Source organism: Phocoena sinus, chromosome 2 (genome assembly GCF_008692025.1).
Source record: "Phocoena sinus isolate mPhoSin1 chromosome 2, mPhoSin1.pri, whole genome shotgun sequence".
NCBI classification, from domain to species: Eukaryota; Metazoa; Chordata; class Mammalia; order Artiodactyla; family Phocoenidae; genus Phocoena; species Phocoena sinus.
This window is the reverse complement of record NC_045764.1, coordinates 67,106,181-67,124,917: the sequence shown is the minus strand read 5'-3', so window position 1 is coordinate 67,124,917 and position 18,737 is coordinate 67,106,181. Positions and strand designations below refer to the sequence as shown.

At 50.1% G+C, this 18,737-nt stretch overlaps 1 protein-coding gene across 1 annotated transcript in view; it reads right to left on the bottom strand.

Moving 5' to 3' along the window:
* ITGA11 (integrin subunit alpha 11) overlaps positions 1–18,737 on the bottom strand; it is a 141,880-nt gene that overhangs the window by 107,380 nt on the left and 15,763 nt on the right. The window contains 1 exon segment of the mRNA XM_032621170.1: positions 3,221–3,332. Within this exon segment, the coding sequence (XP_032477061.1) occupies positions 3,221–3,332 (112 nt within the window).

Below are 18,737 nucleotides of genomic sequence, written 5' to 3'. Positions count from 1 at the left end.
TGTGCCACAACTAAGGAGCCGGCAAGCCGCAACTAAAGGAGCCCGTGAGCCGCAACTAAGGAGCCCACGTGTCGCAACTAAGGAGCCGGCGACCTGCAACTAAGGAGCCCCACAAGCCGCAACTAAGGAACCTGCCTGTTTCGACTAAGACCTGGCGCAACCAAATAAATAAATAAAAAATAAAAAGAATATTCTATTTTTAATTAGCATAAAATATTGAGTACCTAGGAGTTAATATAATAAAAGGTATGCAAGAGTTTTACACTGAAAATTTCAAAGCACTGTTGAGAGAAAAATTTTTAAAAACTAAATAAATGGAGGGATATACATGTTCATGGTTTGGAAGACTCAGTATTATCAAGATTTCAGTCCTCCCCAAGTTGATCTATAAATTTAATGCAATCCCAATCAAAATCTCAGCAAGTTTGATTGGGGAAATTGACAAGCCTATTCTAAAATTCATAAGGAAATAGAGAGGACCTAGTATAGCTAAAACAATCTTGTTAAAGAAGAACAAAGATGGAGAACTCACACTAACTTCAAGACTTGCTTTGAAGCTACAGTAACCAAGGCAGCTTTCCATTCTATGGAGTAGAATAGAGGCTAGAAATAGACCCATACATATAGGGTCACCTGATTTTCAACAAAGATGACACTACAATTTAGTGGGGAAATAGTCTTTCAACAAATGGTGCCAGATCAATTGGATATCCATATTAAAAAAAAAAAACCTTAGATCTTTATCTCACATCTCATACAAAACTTAATTTGAGATGAATCACTGACTTAAATGAGAAAGCAAAATCATCAAACTTCTGGAAGAAAACAGAGGAAAATATCTTCATGATCTTGGGAGAAGCAAAAATTTCTTAAATGGGACACACAAGAAACACTAACCATAAAAAAGACAGATAAATCAGACTTCACTAAAATTAAGAACTCTGTTCATAAGAAGATACCATTAAAAGAATGAAAAGGCAAGATATAGACTGGGAGAAGTTCTTTGCAATGCTTTTCTCTGACAAAGGATTTGTATTTAGAATATATTTTTTAAAGTCCTATAAGTCAATAAAAAGACACACAACATAATTTTAAAAATGGGCAAAAGACTCAACTGGATACTTCACAAAATAGGATACCAAAATGGCCAATATATTTACCAAAGGTTACTCAACATCATTAGTCATTAGAAAAATGCCAATTAACCCCACAATTAGATACCACTACACACCATCAGAATGGCTAAAATTAACAAATGATAATACCAAGTGTTAGCGAGGATGGGAAGCAACTAGAACTCTCATGTTACTAGAAGAATTTAAATTGGTAAACCATTTGGGGAAAAAATGCTTGGCAGGTCCCACAAACATATACCTTCCCTTTAACTCAGTGATTCTATTCCTGAGTATATACCAGATAAAAATGAGTGCATATGTTCATCAGAAGACATGTATAAGAATGTTAATAGGGCTTCCCTGGTGGCGCAGTGGTTGAGAGTCCTCCTGCCGATGCAGGGGATACGGGTTTGTGCCCTGGTCCGGGAAGATCCCACATGCCGCGGAGCGACTGGGCCCGTGAGCCATGGCCGCTGAGCCTGCGCGTCTGGAGCCTGTGCTCCGCAACGGCAGAGGCCACAATGGTGAGAGGCCGGTGTACCGCAAAAAAAAAAAAAAAAAAAAAGAATGTTAATAGTATCTCTACTTGAAATAGCCAAAAACGGAAACAATCCAAAGATCCATCAATAGTAGAATAAATAAATAAAACGTGGTGCATTGCTACCGTAGAATATTACACATCAGTGAAGAAACATCAAGTATGAAACATTCAACAGTAATAGACATAATGTTGAGTAAAACAGGTCAGGTACAAATGCGCACTTAATGTGTGATATCATCTGTATGAAGTTCAAAAGCAGGGAAAATCAATCTATGGTGATAGGAGTCAGAACAGTGGTTACCTGGAGCGGTGGGAGGCACAAGGAGCTTTCCAGGGAGCTGGAAATGTTCTATATCATGTTCTGGGAGGTGATCACAATGGCCATATACATGTGTCAAAGTTCACCGGTTTGGACAGTTAAGGTGCCTATGCTTTACTGTATCTAAGTTATACCTCAGTCGAAAGATAGTAAGATACTCCTTCACAAAAAAATGTATGAGAGAATTTGTCAGATCTGAGTGGTAGGGTAGGGTGAGTGGGGAAGGTAGGAGAGGACATCACAGGAGGAAGGAACAGCATGTGCAAAGCTCTGGAGAACTGGAAAAACGGAAACAATGCAATGTGGTAGAGTGTCGAGCGCAGGAAAGGAGGTGGGGGAAGCAGAAGGAGAAGAGGGTGGGAGGGTAGGCAGAGGCCAGATTGGGAAGAGGGCAGGTAGGACATTTATCGTCAGTGTTCATATGGTCCCTTGACTCGGCAAGGGCTTCTAAGGGCAAATCAAAGGGCTAGTCCTTTCCATCTCAGGAAGGAAGGAAAGCCTTGCCTTCTGACAGCTGAAAACCAATCAGCAGAAGGAGAATGGCAATGAACAGTACACGTGCATGAGGGATCTTACTGGGGCGATGAAAATGTTCTACAACTGAGGAACTGCACAACTTGGTAAATTTACTTTAAAAAAAATCACCGAATCGACACTTGAAATGAGTGAATTATATAATATGTAAAATATAATCCAACAAAGTTATATTAAAAATCAGACGCGGACGCTTCCCGCCTCTTGATCGCCCCCATCCCAGAGGGGTCCTTGGGATCTTTCTGGCCCTCTCCCCGCCACTCAGCCTTGTTCTCACTTCCCTTTGCCCCACTGTTCCTGTATTTTAGGTTTGAGCACACTCACATCTGTCCCCTCAGAGACATCCCGCTCCCCAACAGCTCTCCCAGCCGCCAGGACCAGAGGCACTGCCCCCACTGATGAGACCCTGAGGCCCTGAGAGGGGATGGGAGGGGCTCGTTATTGGTTCTAGGTGCCTGCTACTTGTGCTGTCCCATAACCCGGAGAAGGAGGGGTGCTCAATCCCATTTCTCAAATGAGAAGATCAAAGCCTGTGAAATGAGATGCTCATGATTTCATGGACAGGGGCAGATCCTAGGCAGCCCCTGACCTGCCACGACAAGAAGTCAAGTCCCCGGCAAGTCTACACATGAGGGCCAGTGCGGCCAGCCGATGGAGGGGCTGGGTGCGGGGCAGTGCAGGGCTACGGTGGAGGCGGCAGCTCTCACTCACCACTTCTTGCCGCTGATGTCATGCTGCTGCACCGTGTAGCCAAAGAAGGCGGCTCTGGAGCCGGGGATGACTCGGGGCTTCTTGATGTCCATGTTGAAGGTGTCCGTGAACCCTGGGTGGGGAGGAGAGGAGTCAGGAAGGCGGAGGTCCAGGGTCTTGGCTGTGGATGGAGTATGTTCCCCTATTCCTGGGGAGCCCCAGTTCCTGTCTGGGGAGCCAACAGTCTGATGGGAAAGGCCTAGCCACTGCCCTGGGGGAGCCAATCTGATAGGGGAGGCATAGGCATAAAACCTACTCTTAGAGAGACCAGGCGGGTCTGAAGGGGAAGACCCAGTCCCTTCCCGAGACAATTCCTGCTCCCACAATGAAGAGACAGTCCCCATCCCCCTTCATCACTCCTTCCTCCAACCCTGCTTCTTCTAGCTTCTGCTGGTCTCCTCTTCTGTTTTTTTGTTTTTTTTTTTCTCTTTCCCCTCCTCTCTCCTCCTTCACTCCCCAGTCCTCCCTCTCTTTCTCCCTTCTCTCACCTCTGCCTGCTAAAGAGTCACGGAGCTGATTTCCCACTTCTCTTGCCTCCCCCCACCACCCCACCAAGCCTGAGGTCCTAGTGGCCACGGCTCCAGAGCTGCTGGCTGACCACCTCCTTCTGAATCCATAGGCAAAGCTCCACCTGGCACACGGCTCGGCTGGAGCAGCTGAGGCAAAGCAGAGAGAAATTCCCGTAACCCTTTCACCCTGGCCCCTAATCGGTCAATTAACCGATTCCACCTAGTGGAAAGCCTTGGGGCAAAGAGCTTTACCCCTTCGGCATTCTTAATTCACACTTGTATGCCGCTTAGGGTTCTGGGTCTCCTCACATTTGCCACCATTTACCCTCACAGGACTTGGGGGGAATGGGCAAGCATCATCCACATTTGGCAGAGGGGGGTTGAGACCCAGACAGGTTAAGAGGCTGTCCAGGGGTACACAGTGGGTCAGCAGCAGCATCAGAGCCAGGACCTCAGGCACCTGCTCTGCGACTCCTTCCCTCCACGAGGCATCTTCAGGCACGTCGGGCCTCGTTACGTATCAGTACCTACCGGACCACCAAACTTGGGACCCATGGGATTTAAGGGGTGGGATCCTACCATGAGCCAAAACTCTCAGACAAGTGAAAGCCAATCAGCAGAACAAAACACACAGAATATCGTTGTCGTTCCTTTCATGTGTAGGGCACTTTATACATTTCACAGAACACTCACATACCTGCTATCATCTGATCTCCACTACAACCCTGTGATGTGGGCAGCAACGGGAAAGCCGAGGGTCAGGGAGGTGAACTGACCTGCCCAAGGTCCCAAAGCCTGCTGGATAGGGACTCTGAATCTGAGGCCAGTACCCTTGAGCATCCCTCTGTCCTTCCCTTGGCACGGACCCCCTGAGTCTGAGAGTTCAAGAGTGATGCCCTGGAGCATGTACTTGAATAAGGCCTACTGTACAGGCAGGAACAAGAGGTTTCTTCTACACTTTCTTTTCTGCTCAGCAAATGGATACAGTGGCCCAAAATTCCGTCATTAGAGTCCCAGAATTAGAGTCCCCTGAGGTAACGCTAGAATACCTTAGATTAGGGATGTTAGACATGTGTTCTCACTCATCCATGTCAATTGATTATTACTGTTGCCTGGAGCACTGAGTTAAGAAGGATTCTGAGGTCAAGTCTGGGCTCAGTGGGCAAGACTAGTGTGATCAGTGATCAGTACCTGCTGGGGATACAGGAGCAGACAGTGACAGCGAGTGGCTACGTAGCTGCCAACCCTGTCTGCATGATTGCTAATCCGCCACGTGAACTTAGTGTCATAGCCCTAAGTGGGGGTGGGGGAAGAAGCGTATGTTATTTACATACTCTCATTTACAAAGCCCAGCCCACGAATGGACTTACCAGCCTGGTTAGAAGCAGGCAGCCTTGGGGAAGAGGGGCCTGGTCGGGTGAGCACACAGGGATGAAGGGGCACAGGTCCTTGGCCAATGAGGGCATGTCACAGAGCAGAGAGAGACACTAGTGTCACCTGTGTACAGCTGGGAGGTGGACAGAGAGAGGTCAAAGAAGTGGAGCTGCAGACGAGGAACTCTCCAACTCTGTCCTAGGAATGGACACACACACATGCACACGCACGTATGTGCACACAGAGAGGCACACATGTGCATGCACACATGCCCACACACAGACACACATCCATGCACACACATGCACAGGCCACGCACATTCCCTGACTGGGGGGCAACACTTGATCTGGCTCCCTGGTGCCCCCTGGAGATGTCTCCTGGTGGTCCTTGGTCCTCCCTTTCCTGCATCTGAGCCCAGCAAAGGGAGGTGACCTTGACAAGAGGAAGGCATGCTGGGCAGTCAAGAAATCCAGACCCACCCGCCACTCCCAGGCCGACAAAGGGGTGAGGGCCAGTGAAGCTAAGGCCATAAATTGTGTCTTCAGGGCCTTCTCTACCATCAGTGCTTCTTGGGCAAACATGGCCAGAAGGATCCTTCCAAGACCTGTCAGATCCAATCACTCCTCAGCTCCATATGCTTCATCATTTTCCCACCAACTCACAGTCAAAGCCGAAATCCTTACCTGCAAGGCCCTGCATGATCCCACCCTGTTCCCTCTGCCCCTCATTTCCTGTCCTCCCCCTCCATCCCTCTGCTGCAGCCACTCTGTCCCCCTTGCCGTGCTTAGAATGTGTCAGACCCGTCCCCACTTAGCATCTTTGCCCTGGCTGTTCCCTCTGCCTGGAAAGCTCCTCCCTGGGTCACCCGCAGGGCTCACTCTCTCAAGTCATTTGGGTCTCTGTTTCAATGCCATATTGTCCCTTACCAGGACACCCTGTCACTCTTATCCCCCTTATTCTTCTTCACTTGCCCTCATAGCACTTATCACTAACATGTCATATATTTATCTGTTTATTGTCACATGCCTGATATTCTATAATATTCTTATGTCTTCTAAGTGCCGAGAGACGCTGCTCACTGCTGTATCCTTACCGCCTTGAATAAAGATCTAGCTCAGAGTCAGCAGTCAATAGATACTGAATGGTTAGAGACCAGGACCCACATTTGGCTGGGACGCTCTCTCCCCTCAACGAGCAACAGGGGAAAAAATATTCACTGAGCACTGATATGTTCCAGGCATTATTCTAGGTATCTCACCAGTAATTTTATATTACTTAGTTAAATCTCACACCAACCCTGTGAAGTAGATATTATCATACCTCTGGGAGGTTAAGTAATTTGCCCCAAATCACTCAGCTGGGAGGAGGTTAGAGCAAGCCCATGATCAGGTAGCTTAGGGCACTGGGGTGATGTGCTACCCCTGGGAGAGCAGCTTTTCAGAGAAGGATCCACTGGAGGCAGGGAAAATTCTTTTCAGAGAAACGGGTCTTTCCTCTTGCCCTCAGGTCCCACACCTCCTCTGTCTTTGGGTTTGGTTGGGGGCAGTAGATGGGAGAGGAGGCCGGCAGCCCTGTGCTCCTTCCCTCCCCCAGGGGGCTTTGTCTAGGACTAGTCCTGTCTCCCCCAGTGTCCCCACCTCTCAACCCCCTGGACAGGATTAGTGAAATCTGGCCACAGGGAAGAGGACAAAAGCTCTCAGGGACGGGGCATTAAGTTACAAAGTGCTGGTTTCTTCCCCGAGTCGGCATTTGCTTCTGACCAAACCGAATCAACCAGAGAATGGATTTCCTAAAGGTGATGTCAAGTCTGACACCCTGACCTTGGCTCCCGACAAGATCTCTGGCCCGTTCCCCTGATGGCAGGTGGCTTTCATGCTTGGGGAATGTACTCTTCTCAGAGATTTATGAACCCCAAATACCAATAAAAGAAAACAAAGTTGTTTTTGATGGGAGTCAACAGGCCGATTGCAGTGACAGTGGGAGCCTGGTTGGGCAGCTTGCCACTTTACTGGCCCTTGATACTGATGACAGAGGGGGAAAAAAACCACAGTTCCTGGCCTGCTCTCCTGTGGACTACGGCCAAAGTTACATCAGCTGCTGCTCCCTTTCTCAGAATCTTATCTTTTAAGAAAGCATTAGCCAGTCCCAAGAAAGCACTGAAACCACACCATGATGTTTGAGCATCGCTTGATCTCAAACCCACCACTCCAGGCTAAGGTGGAGGCTACTGTGCTATCACCAGGCAGGGTGGTGACAGTCCCAAGCGCTGAGGCACACTGGCCAACACGTGTCTGGAGCTCCTGTGGACTCCACACCTCCACAGGGAGTGCTCACTAGAGCTCAAGGGGACTCAGCTGAGCATCCATGATGGGCTGCTCCACCCTCTACCAGTCACACCCCACACTGCTGCCACTAGCTTCCCAAGGATCTGGGGAGAAAGTCCGAAGTCTCCATGTGGCCCCATGGCCCTCAGAGCATCCCTAGCCTGTCTTCCTCTGGTTCCCTGCTGTCCAGGCCCCAGGGCCGCCTTTCTGCTCCTTAGATGCACCTTGCTTCCTCCCATCTTGGGGCCCTTGCACGTGCTATTTCTTCTGCCTGAGCATCTCTGATGAACTTCTCATCACCTTCAGATCTCAGCACAAATGTCCCATCCTTGACCCCTCCCCAGGAAGCTTCCCTGACCCACCCCCCCCCCCCCCGCCCCATTACATCAAATTTTGCCTAGTGATCTCAATGTGAGAAGCCTGGCTCCAGCATTCATTGACTAATGGGTGACCCTGGGTCAGGGACTTCTCTGGTCCTCAGTTAACTCGTCTATAAAATGGGAATAATAATACCAACCTCAAAGTGTGGTGGACAAAAGTGAATGCAGTGACTAACCCGTGGCAGTGCCTGGTCCATGGAAAGCACGCAGCAGATCTCGGTCAGTTGGAACTGAATCAAGATTCCCTGCTCTCTGAGCTGCCTCAGTGCCTTTGCCCATGCTGTTTACCCCGACTGAAGGCCTTTCTTCCCTTCTTCTCAAACATCAAGGCCCAGTTTTGATGACACCTCTGCTACAACGTGTTCCTTCCTCTGGGTTGCTCATAGCTTCTGTTGCTTTCTACCATGGATTACACTAGTTTCCACATCTTCCCTGCTTTCTTATCCAGCTACACACTATTCAGGGCAACATTCAGGAGTAGCTTTGTATATTTTTATCTTTGCTCTGTGCCAGGAATATGCAGAGACTTGCCTGATGGATTTCTCACCCTCTGAGAACCTGTTCCCAGAATCAGTACCTGTTGGCCTCTTCTTCCCTTAGTTTATTTCCTAGCTTTCTGATTGGTACGGACAGTCCCTTACCATTTAGATAACAGTAATAAAAATTATAGTGTACATGCACATAGAACTCACTAGGCACCGGGTACTGTTCTAAATTTATTTAATCCTCACAACAGCCTCTTGAAGTAAGTATACTATTATTCTCACTTTACAGGTGAGGAAACTGAAGCACAAAGAAGGCAGGTAACTTGCCATGGTCACGCAGCTAGGAAGTGGCAGGGTCGCACTCTGAGGCCTCATCGGTCCTGCCCTGGGCTGCCCGCCACCATCAAGCCTTCCTCCCCACTTCTGTCACTCGAGCTCCTCACTGCCAGGCTAGCCCTCCTCCCTCCCACCCTTTCTTAAAAACTCACCCATCCTGGGTCCCACGGCCTCAGATCCTGCTCGCTAGAGAACTGACAGGTGCATCTCTGATCACAACAGGCGGAATACAGGGGACCAAGTGTGCCAGAAGGACACAGCCAGAGTCCCAAGGACCTTGAAAATCTGGATGAAGCACCAGATTTGACAGCAGGAGGAAGCTACTCTGGGGAACCTGAGAGTGACCATCTTTCAGCCGCCTTCCATCCGCCAGGCCGCCAGGCTTCTCTGGGTCCTGCTTTGGGTTGCAGACGTACATTGTGTAGGCAAGAGGTCCCATTTTCCTTGGATGGTGGGAGCTGGGATGGGGGCCAGGGAGGCTGAAATAGTATCAGAACTCTCTCGTGTTATCTCCCTCTTCCCAGTTTTACTTGCCCCTCAAGAATCCTCCTGTCTAAAAGCAAATCACAGATAGGGAGGGGCAGGGGACAGGAGAAAAGACCCTGACAAAAGAAAAGACCCTAAGCAAAAAGAAATGGTAATGTGGACCTCCTTCTGCTATGCAAAACAAAATCACACATTCCAACCTGCGATGGGATGAGCTGTAGATGCCTGGCTGATTTGCATCCTCTGCATTGCTGCCCCTCCTGCTGTGGCAAATAAGGAAAGCTTGGTGGTTCTTGATCTGCCGCCAGCCCCAGCTGTCTTTCCCTTCTTACCTGAAGCCATTGTTTCAAAGACAGGCATCTAAGAAGGCAATGTCAGGTTTGGGGGCATTGCTGGTGAGGCGCGAGGCCCCCTCACCCCCGTCTAGGCCCTAGTGAGGCGCTAGTGAGATATGAGAGAAGAGGTGGGGTGTGGGGACAATGCGGTCCCCTCATCAGAGAAGCTTCTGCCAGTCGAGGGAGGAAGGCCTCTACTGGAGAGGAGGTGGCTCCAGGTCAGGGAGCCCTTCGGCTCCAGGGATCCTGCCCTTGGGGGCCTGCATCCCTCACAGAAGACCTAGTAACTATGCCCTCCCCCAGGAAGCCTCTGGAGGGTGGGCTCTGGGCCCTGCCCTTGAGAGCTGCTGGGGCATCAGGGGAATCACACTGGATTGTGAGCTTCTTTCTGCCTGTACCTCCACTCATGGAGGAATGAATACTTGTGAAGTTTAGTGAATGCCTGTTAAGGGTTGGGGTTAAATCTCTACACTGAGCAGAGTGAATTCCATACATCTTCTCCCCATCCCAAGACCCCAAGCAATGTGAGGACAAGGCCTGGGTTTCACTTATCTCTTCATTCCCACTGCAGGGTTTGGGACACAGAGATTCTCAGTAAAATGTGTTGAACTAAAGTAGAAGATTCACCTCTGACTAACAACAATAAACAACGCCCGTGAAGCATCCCCACTTAACGCTGGGCTGGGCCATATGAGGCAGCAATTAAAGTGTGTCTGTTTCCAGACAAGGTCTTAGGATGCCTTGTCTGTTTCTGCTTGCCCACTTGCACTTCAGCCATCAATGTGAGAAGTATTTGCTCAGTCTGGCCCACTGATCCCAGGAAAAGGATGAGAGATATTTGGAGCTGAACTGCTCTAGCCAAGCCCGGCTGGAGTCAGCCATCCCGCACATACATAAGCAAGCCCCATGAGGCCAGCAGGGCTCTCAGTTGAGCTTAGCTGAGGTCAGTTGACATCCAGCTGACCCAGCCACATGAACTAAATAATTATTGTCTGTCACTCAGAGTTGGGGGGATTATTTGTTACATGGCATTATTGTAGCAATTGGTAACTGACTCAGTCTGGCTCTTAAATCAGCGCTCCCCAAACTTTTTGGCACCAGGGACCGGTTTCATGGAAGACAATTTTTCCACGGACGGCGGGGAGGGGGTGGATGGCTCAGGCGGTAATGCAAGCGATGGGGAGTGGCTGATGAAGCTTTGCTCACTTGTCCACCACTCACCTCCTGCTGTGTGGTCTGCTTCCTAACAGGCTAAGGACCAGTACCGGTCCTTGGCCCGGGGGTTGGGGACCCCTGTCTTAAATGATGGACAATCAGGGAAGGGGAGGAATAATTACACAATGGGGACTCATGGTTTCTGGGGTGGTAACCCAGTCATTCCCTTCTCAAGAGCTCATGGCGAGGCCTGGACCTAGCGTGTCAGGGAGCAGAGCGGCCTAGCAGGCAGGTCATGACTTCTCCTGCCTGAGCCATGTACCAAGAGCCTTAGAGCTGGGCTGTCCTGCCTCACTGGGACATAGGAATGGCAGACACAGGAACAACAGACATACAGACAGACCCCTAGCATCAATGCTGGGCTCAAGGGCCCTCCCGTACCTCATTTTCTCTCTGCCCCATGGCCAGGGGACGTGAACCCTGGACAAGTTAACACAGGGTCAAAAATGGTGTGCCGCAAATATGTTATCAGGGAAGGGTAACTTATTAGGATTTTGTTTTCAAGAGCAAACAGGGATCTTATAGATCCAATAACCTAGAGGTCTCAAAACTTTGTTTTTCTGCAGTGAATCCCACCTTTTAGAAGCAAAATCTATACAATGAAAAGCAGACACAGGAAGCTGAGGTTGGGGTTAAGGATGGGGGATAAGGAAACTCCCCACCTGCAGTGACAAGCCTAAGACATTTCTTTGGAACCCTAGGGTATCCTGGAACATAGTTTGAGAACCACTTGATTGGGTTTAAGACCCTTGTTAATGAGAGAACTCAGGCTGGGAGAGGGGTGGGGATTTGTCCAAGGTCACCATGCCCATCTTTATTTACCACCACTGCCTCTGTATACCCCTGCTCTACAGTCCTTCACTTCCACGAATGTCTATTTGGGGCTACGACGCTCCAGGTTCCATGCTGGGTAGCAGGGTCATGACTTGTGGTCTTCAGAATCTGCTGCCACATGCGTGAGCCAACAGACATGTTTGCATGTCACCAGAACCCAAAGTGAAGCCCAGAGAAGGCTGGACCAGGGCAGGGTGACCTGCGTTCTAATCTCAGCTTTGTCACTAAATTGGCCGAGTGTCCATGGAGAGTCACTATGGCTTTCTGGGCCTCAGTGTCCCCATCTGTCAAATGAGACGGTTGAGCTCTCTGCTACTAAGGCCCAGCCCTGGCACGTGTCAGAGAGGTTCTCTAGAGCAAACACACAGCCAGCTTCCAGTTGTTGGCACACGAGCCATCTGTCTTGAGTCTCCACAAACAATCTAGAATTGGAGGCCAGGCGGTACGGAGGAATGCAAGCTCATCTTAATGTCAGTTGAAGCCAAACACACTTAGGAAGGGGAATTCTCCAGGCAAAAATGATCATATTTTGAATTCCCAAGCCAAAAAGAAAACTGTCATCTAATGCTCTGTATTATCCAGGCCCCAGCTCCCTCTCTCCTTGCCTGAACCGTGGAGACCTGGCCTCAGGGCCCTACTTCCCTGGCTGTGGCTTCTGGACACACCCAGATGTCAAAGGGACGAAGGTCTTGGTGGGGGTCCAGGCAATGTGATCACCTTTCCAAGAAAGCCCAGCCTCGTCCTGGAGCTGGACTGTGCTGCTAAAACCTCAGCGAGGAAAGTTAGAGCTAGTGGGCAGGGGGCACCACAGTTCCCTTCCAGACGTGTCTTATTTCAAAAATTGAGGATGCCAGTGGTATGCACTGAATCCTTGAGTACATGGCTATATGGCCTTGGAGTGACCAAAGCTTCTCTCTCCCTGGGATCTTCTAGGCTTGGAAGCCATGATCCCTTAGGAGGGAGACATGGCTGGAGGACCACTGCCAAGGTCAAAGGCCAGAGGATGGACTCCTGACTTTAGGACAGCTGATTCTAGGACTCAGAAAAGGGGACATGGGACTACAATGCCCACCTCCTGAGAGCTAGGGCTGCTGTGATGAGTAGAACTAGGTTGGGCACCAGGAGACCCGGGTCATCCCCTGGGTTCTGTCACTGACTGGCTGAACCTTAAACAAGTTACGTCTCCCCAGGCCTTAGTCTCCAATATAGAAAAGGAGGAAGCTAGACCAGGTGGTCTGAAAACCTTAACAGTCAGGATGTTCTGAGTCTGTGTCACCCTTCTCCTCTGGCTTCATTTCCAAATTCATCTCCCTTCGGAGGGGAGGAGTAGGCAGTTGAACACTGGGGCACCCCAAGGGGGCAAGCAGAGGGCCATTGCCCCTGCAGGTCTCTATCAGGCTGGCTGCCAGGACCGGGGCCATTCCCTCCCTCCTCTCTAGCACTTGGGTCCAACACAAGTGCCCCTCGGCTTCAAGCCACTTACGAAAGTGAGCTGTAACACCCTCCCGGCTGCCCCCCAGTGGCTTAGCCCTGAGCTGCCACTGCCCTGCTGCTAGAACTGGGGGCCATGATCGGGTGGGGGCTGGTCTGGTGATATCAAGCCAGTTCTTACCACCAGGCCCTGCTGCCCCCCTGGTGCTTTAGAGCAAACCTGCCCACACTTGGGTCTCCCCAGGAGAGAGACAAATGCGTCCTCCCTACTCTTGGCAAAGACCACCCTGTTTCCTAACTTCTCTATCAACTTACTCAGCATCTGACTCTTTTACACAATGACTGCCTTCTGGGTGTGGCTTCATGTCTCTCTGCTAACTGGTCATTATCACACTGCCTTTTTCCTCAGAAGGAAACGCTATGGAGTCTACCCTGCTTCATACTCCTCCAACCACTAATATCACCAGCCAACCACCGTCCTTCCTTCTCCTTCCCTCTGTTGAAGAAGCAGGAGAGAACCTGATCTCTGGATGGGCTCTCCTATCCTTGGCTCCCCTAGCTTCACGCAGGTCAGAACACGGCTCACTGGCAGCAACTGGTGTGTGCGTGTGTGTGCTGTGCGTGCATGCGCGTGCACATGTGGCCAAGGGACTAGCCAGAGAGGACAGGGTGGGGAGGGGTAATGACAGGTGGCAATGATTTCTCCCCACTGGAGTCCAGAGAGAGGGGTGGGTTTAGGGGAGGGAGGTGCCTTCAGTCTGAAGGGCCAGCTCTTTCCCCAGACTGGACAGAGAGAGAAGGCAGAGGGAATTGGAGAGTGACTTCCGTGGAAAGGCGTCGTCCCTCCCCACGGAATGAGCACAGCACTTGTTTCTTAGGGGAATCTCAGGGAAGTGATCTCATCTGGGAGCCAGAGCATCCCTGGTCCACACCCACTGCTGCTTCTGGCCACGAGCGGCTCTGAGCTTGCCAGCGGCTGTGGCGTGGGTTTCTGTGGCCACATGTCCACCTTCCAGGGAAGAAGAACCCAAATCAATATGTACTTTGATGTCCCCTGAACGTTAAATGTGTGAAAAAGAACACATAAGAATCAGAAAGCTTCCTCGTGTGTGAGATGAGGCGGGGGACCACCGTGGCTGGAGAGTTCTGGGTCCCACTAGAGCCGAGTCTGGAGGAAGCCCTCACGTGTGCACAGAGGTGTCAGCTGGGAGAGAGCTCGCATATTCACCTCATCAGGTCCCTACAGGCAGCCTCTTAACAAGCAGTCCACACAGCAGGAGTGCTGGCTGCCCCTCTCCCCTCCAAGGTTTTGCTCTCAGTTCCCTACCCCCGAATGCCTTCTCATATTGTCAGCCCCACCCTGCACCTGCCTGTCAGGGGGCCCAGGGCATGTCCCACTCACCCTTTCCATCTACCCACCCTGTGCCCTTCCCTGACTGTCCTGCCTCCTGAGCCAACCCTCCCCACCTGGGGCGGAGAGTCCAGGGGACGGAACCACGCCATGGACTGCACCTGCATCCCCTTGGGGCCTAGAGTTGCAAACATTAGGGGAAGCAATGGACAAATATGAAGTCAACACACACAAAGGGTGGGCTTGGGGCCTCTTTCCCCGATGGGAAACGGAGGCTAAGGAAGGTTACCTGCCGGGACCCAGTCTTCTAGCTGGTGGGGCACATGTAGAGTGGGGATCAAGCCCTCCCCAGTCCCTGGGCAGGGTTCTTGTTCCTCTCCTTCCCCGAATCTCCCAGCGTGATTCAGCTGCCACTCCCAGAGCACCTACCAAGTGCCAGGATGGGCCAGGTGCCTTAGAAGAGTATTTCATTTAATTCTAACAAGTGATTTGGGATTTCTTCCCCATTGAACAGGTGAGGAAACTAAAGGTCCAAGACTGACTTGCCTGGGGCCCAGGTGCTGGTGCCGAGGTCTCATCCTGTCTGCTTCCCAGGCTACACATCTTTTAGTGCTTTTGAGCATACTCATCAAAGCTGGCTGTGTCTGTGAGAGGGCAGGCAGGGCAGCTGAGAGCTCTCCTTTGTGGGGTCGGATAAGACCCCCTACTCACACCTGAAAATGACACCCTTCCAGCTGGACCGGTGATAGCCCTCTCTGAGAAGCTTTCATTTGAGTTGAAGCATTGAAGACCCTATGCTAACCTTACCTCTGGTGCCAAAAGGGAGGCTACTTTAACCAAGCTGAGGGGGTTCTGTCCCTCCTCACCTCTGCTCCCTGCACAGTGTCTGCAATACAACAGGCTCTCAACAAAGTGGACAGAACAGACTCATGAATGAACAACTGAATGAATGACCATGGACAAGCTTATCAAATTAACTCAATATTCATCTGAGTAGAACATGAGCAGATGGGACACAGGGCAGCCCTCCCTTTACCCTCGGCCCTCTATCAATTCACCCTCTGCACCCCAGCCAGGCTCCACGGTGCCCTCATGATACATGCTGGGTGCTGACAGTCCCTGCCTCTTCCCTGGCCTGCCAACGTCTCTCCCCTACTTGAGCATCCTTGTCTCATCAAAAACCGGTTCTGGTGTCCTATTTTGTGCTCGATGAACACATGCTTGCTAATGTGTGACTTATCACGACATGCTTCAACTCTCCAAAGCGTGTGCAGCCCTACGGAAGGAAGAATCCTCTAAATCAGAAACCATCAGACACAGGCTGGGCAGCCTCCTGCAGTGGAGAGGGCCCCATCTCCAAGATCTGTGGTGGAGACCAGACGCTTGCAGGGGCAGGTGGATGTGGACTGAAATAGAGACACTGCGTAAGCATCCAGAGGGGGGAGATGGAAAGACAGCAAGTGCTGGTGAGAGCAAAAATCTGCCCTTTTTATTATTTGTTAAAGAAATCAGGAGTTTGCCAATATGCTGTTTAAGCAGATGTCAGGTTCATGGAAAACAGGCCTAAAAATTGAAAAGGGAAACACCAGGCTGAAATTTACTGTAATTAACATTATTTTCACTCCCAGCCTTGGACAGCCATCCCAGGGATCACCTCCCTCAGGAATAACGCGTGGATCACCTCCGTCAGGAACAAGACGGATGTCTTGGTGATGAAAGCCAGTGTATTTTCTGTCTTACATCATTTTTCTTTCTCTCTAGGTAGAGACATTGATCAAAATGGAGCTCTTTCTTTAAGCTTTCAGGAGCTACCATGATGTATTTTAAAACACACCAACAGTGATATTATGAATCTGTGTTGTAAGTTCATTTAAAGTGCAATGAAGTCTTGATTAACAAACACACACACATACACACACACCCAAGCTGCGTGGAAAAACTGGACTCAAGAGATGTGACCCCAGCATCCACTTTAGGATCTGAGTATTTGGGGCCTTGGGCTGCTGCCTTCCTCCACTCACCTCAAATTGGCCCAGGCTCCCAAGAAGCCCCAGTCATACCCCAGCCCAGTCCTGCCTTCTGAGTCCCACAATCAATGTCCAGCTGCCCACAGAACATTTTCACTTGGATGTCTTCTAGCATCCCTCACTTCACATGACCAAAGAGGTACCCTAGATTTTCCCTTCCACACTGGTTTTTCCCCAAAGTCTCCCCATCGATGCACTTGGCAGTACCACCCTGATTGCTCAAGTCAGAAGCTTGGAGGTCCTTCCTCAGGATTTTCTGTCACTTCCCATCAGCAAACCGTGCAGGTTCTACCCTCTCCATCCCTCTCAAGTGCGTCCACTCTTCTCTCTTTCCTCTGACATCACCCAGCCCAAGTCATTCTCATCCTTTTCTGCCTGGACTTTGGCAAGAGCCTTCTAACTGGTCCCTCAATTCTAATTTTGCTCAGCTGCAAGCTATGCTCTTCACAGCAGCCACAGCGATCTTTTAAAAATGCCAATCAGATCCTGGAACTTTCCTGCTTCAAACCCTCCAGGTTCCTCGCATTGCATGTAGGGTAGATTCCAGACCCTTCCTCAGGGCCCACCAGGCCCTGCAGGATCAGTCTGCTCCTGTGCCGTGAACTTCACCACTTCCTGCTTCCAGCCACACTGCCTTCCTCTTTGCTCCTCAAACCAAGCTCTTGCAAGGTCTTTCCCTTTGTGTGGAACAGTCGCCCCCCAATCTTTGCTCAGGCAGCTCCTTCTCCACCTCCAGTTTTAATGTCACAGCCTGGGAGAAATCTTCCCTGACCATGCTATGGAGAATCCATTCCTCTCCCTCAAAGCATCTTCTTTGTTTCTTTTACAGTTAAACATAATAACAGATGGCTACAAGAGCTATTTGCTTATTCTCCCACTAGAGTTTAAGTTCTACAAGGGAAGGAACGAGTGGTGTGCTGGTCCCTGCTCACAAGAGACAATTGTGTGCAATCTTCCCATCCAGTGATGCCTGTTGGTCACTTAAAGCTGACCATGGTGGGAGGATTTACACCACAGTAACTGGCAAATGGCTACAAAGAAGGACTCTCTCCACCCCATTCCAAGAGCCAGAATCGGTTGTTAACCATTTACCAGCACTCCACTGGAAGGGACTGTATCTTTATCCTCAGGATCTAGAATAATGCCTAGCACACAAAAGAGGCTCAATATGCACCTACTGACATATAAGACAATATGAGACCAAAAAGAGAGAGAAAGAATAGAAATATCCAGGCCTCCAAGAACCTCACTAACCTCACACACTAACCTGCTAACAAGGAGTAGACAGGGAATGTGATACTCAGAGCCTCAGGGAGGGAGGGAACTCAGAGCACTGAATTTGGCTTCAGAAGCCCTAGTTTTAATCCCAGCACAGCTTCTAACTTGTTTTACGACTTTGGACCAATTTCTTCTTCTTTCTGGCCCTCAGTTTCTTTATCTGTTAAAAGCACACACTGGACTAAATGCTGTATCTCTAAGTCCCTGTGTTGGATTTAATGAAGCCCATTTATGTACTCGGTTACCAATTTCTGTACCCCCCACTCCCAGGTCACTGCACTTCACTACACAACTGCAGAGGGGGCTGTTTACATTGTAGTTGACTGAGTTATGCAGTGCGCAGCCTGCACAGCTGTACGTGGCAGCCCTGCCCACTCTGTTCCTGGCCATTGGCCATTTCTAGGGGAGACGAATTAGACAGTGAGTCCCTCCCTTTCCTGACATACTAACCAGTTCAAAGAGCTCAGACAGTTTGGTTTTGGTTTTCCACCTCCTAAGATGTCTCCTGCTTGTCATGAGTGTGTGGATCAAGAGCCCTGGGCATCTGGGGTTAGCCCCAGCCCAGGGGGTGTTTGGACAAAGTAAGAAAAAGACAAAGCTCAGGATATGCAATTTGTGGCAAGGCTTTCCCTTGAAGAAGAGGAAGTAGGGCAGTGAGGACCCAGAGAACTGCTGGGCCTGTCTGTCCCTGGTCTTTGAATGCAAACTAAAAAAAGGAATTGCGAGGGCCCATCCCTTCCAAGCCTGCAGGGCCCGCCCTACAGTGGATACACCCTACCCATTTGAAAAGTTCTCCCTCTGCACAGAGCTCAACATAGATCCACCAGAACACAAGCTAAGCTGGATGCTATTAGCTAGGCTTGGTGCGGATGGAGGAGGCTGGGGAGTGGAAGTGCTTTGGTTCTCTGGGGATTATGCAGAACCCTTTGGTTTTTGGTATATGTCAGTTACTCATGCTTTCAAAACTATCCCAAATGTTCACTCCCACTTTTAGGTCCTTAGGAGAGTTAAGGGCTCATGATTTCCTCTGCCTTTGCTAGAAAACAAAGTCCTGCCTTGTGAGGTGGTGGGCCAATTGTCACTGGAGGGATGCAAGCCAAGGAGAGCTACTT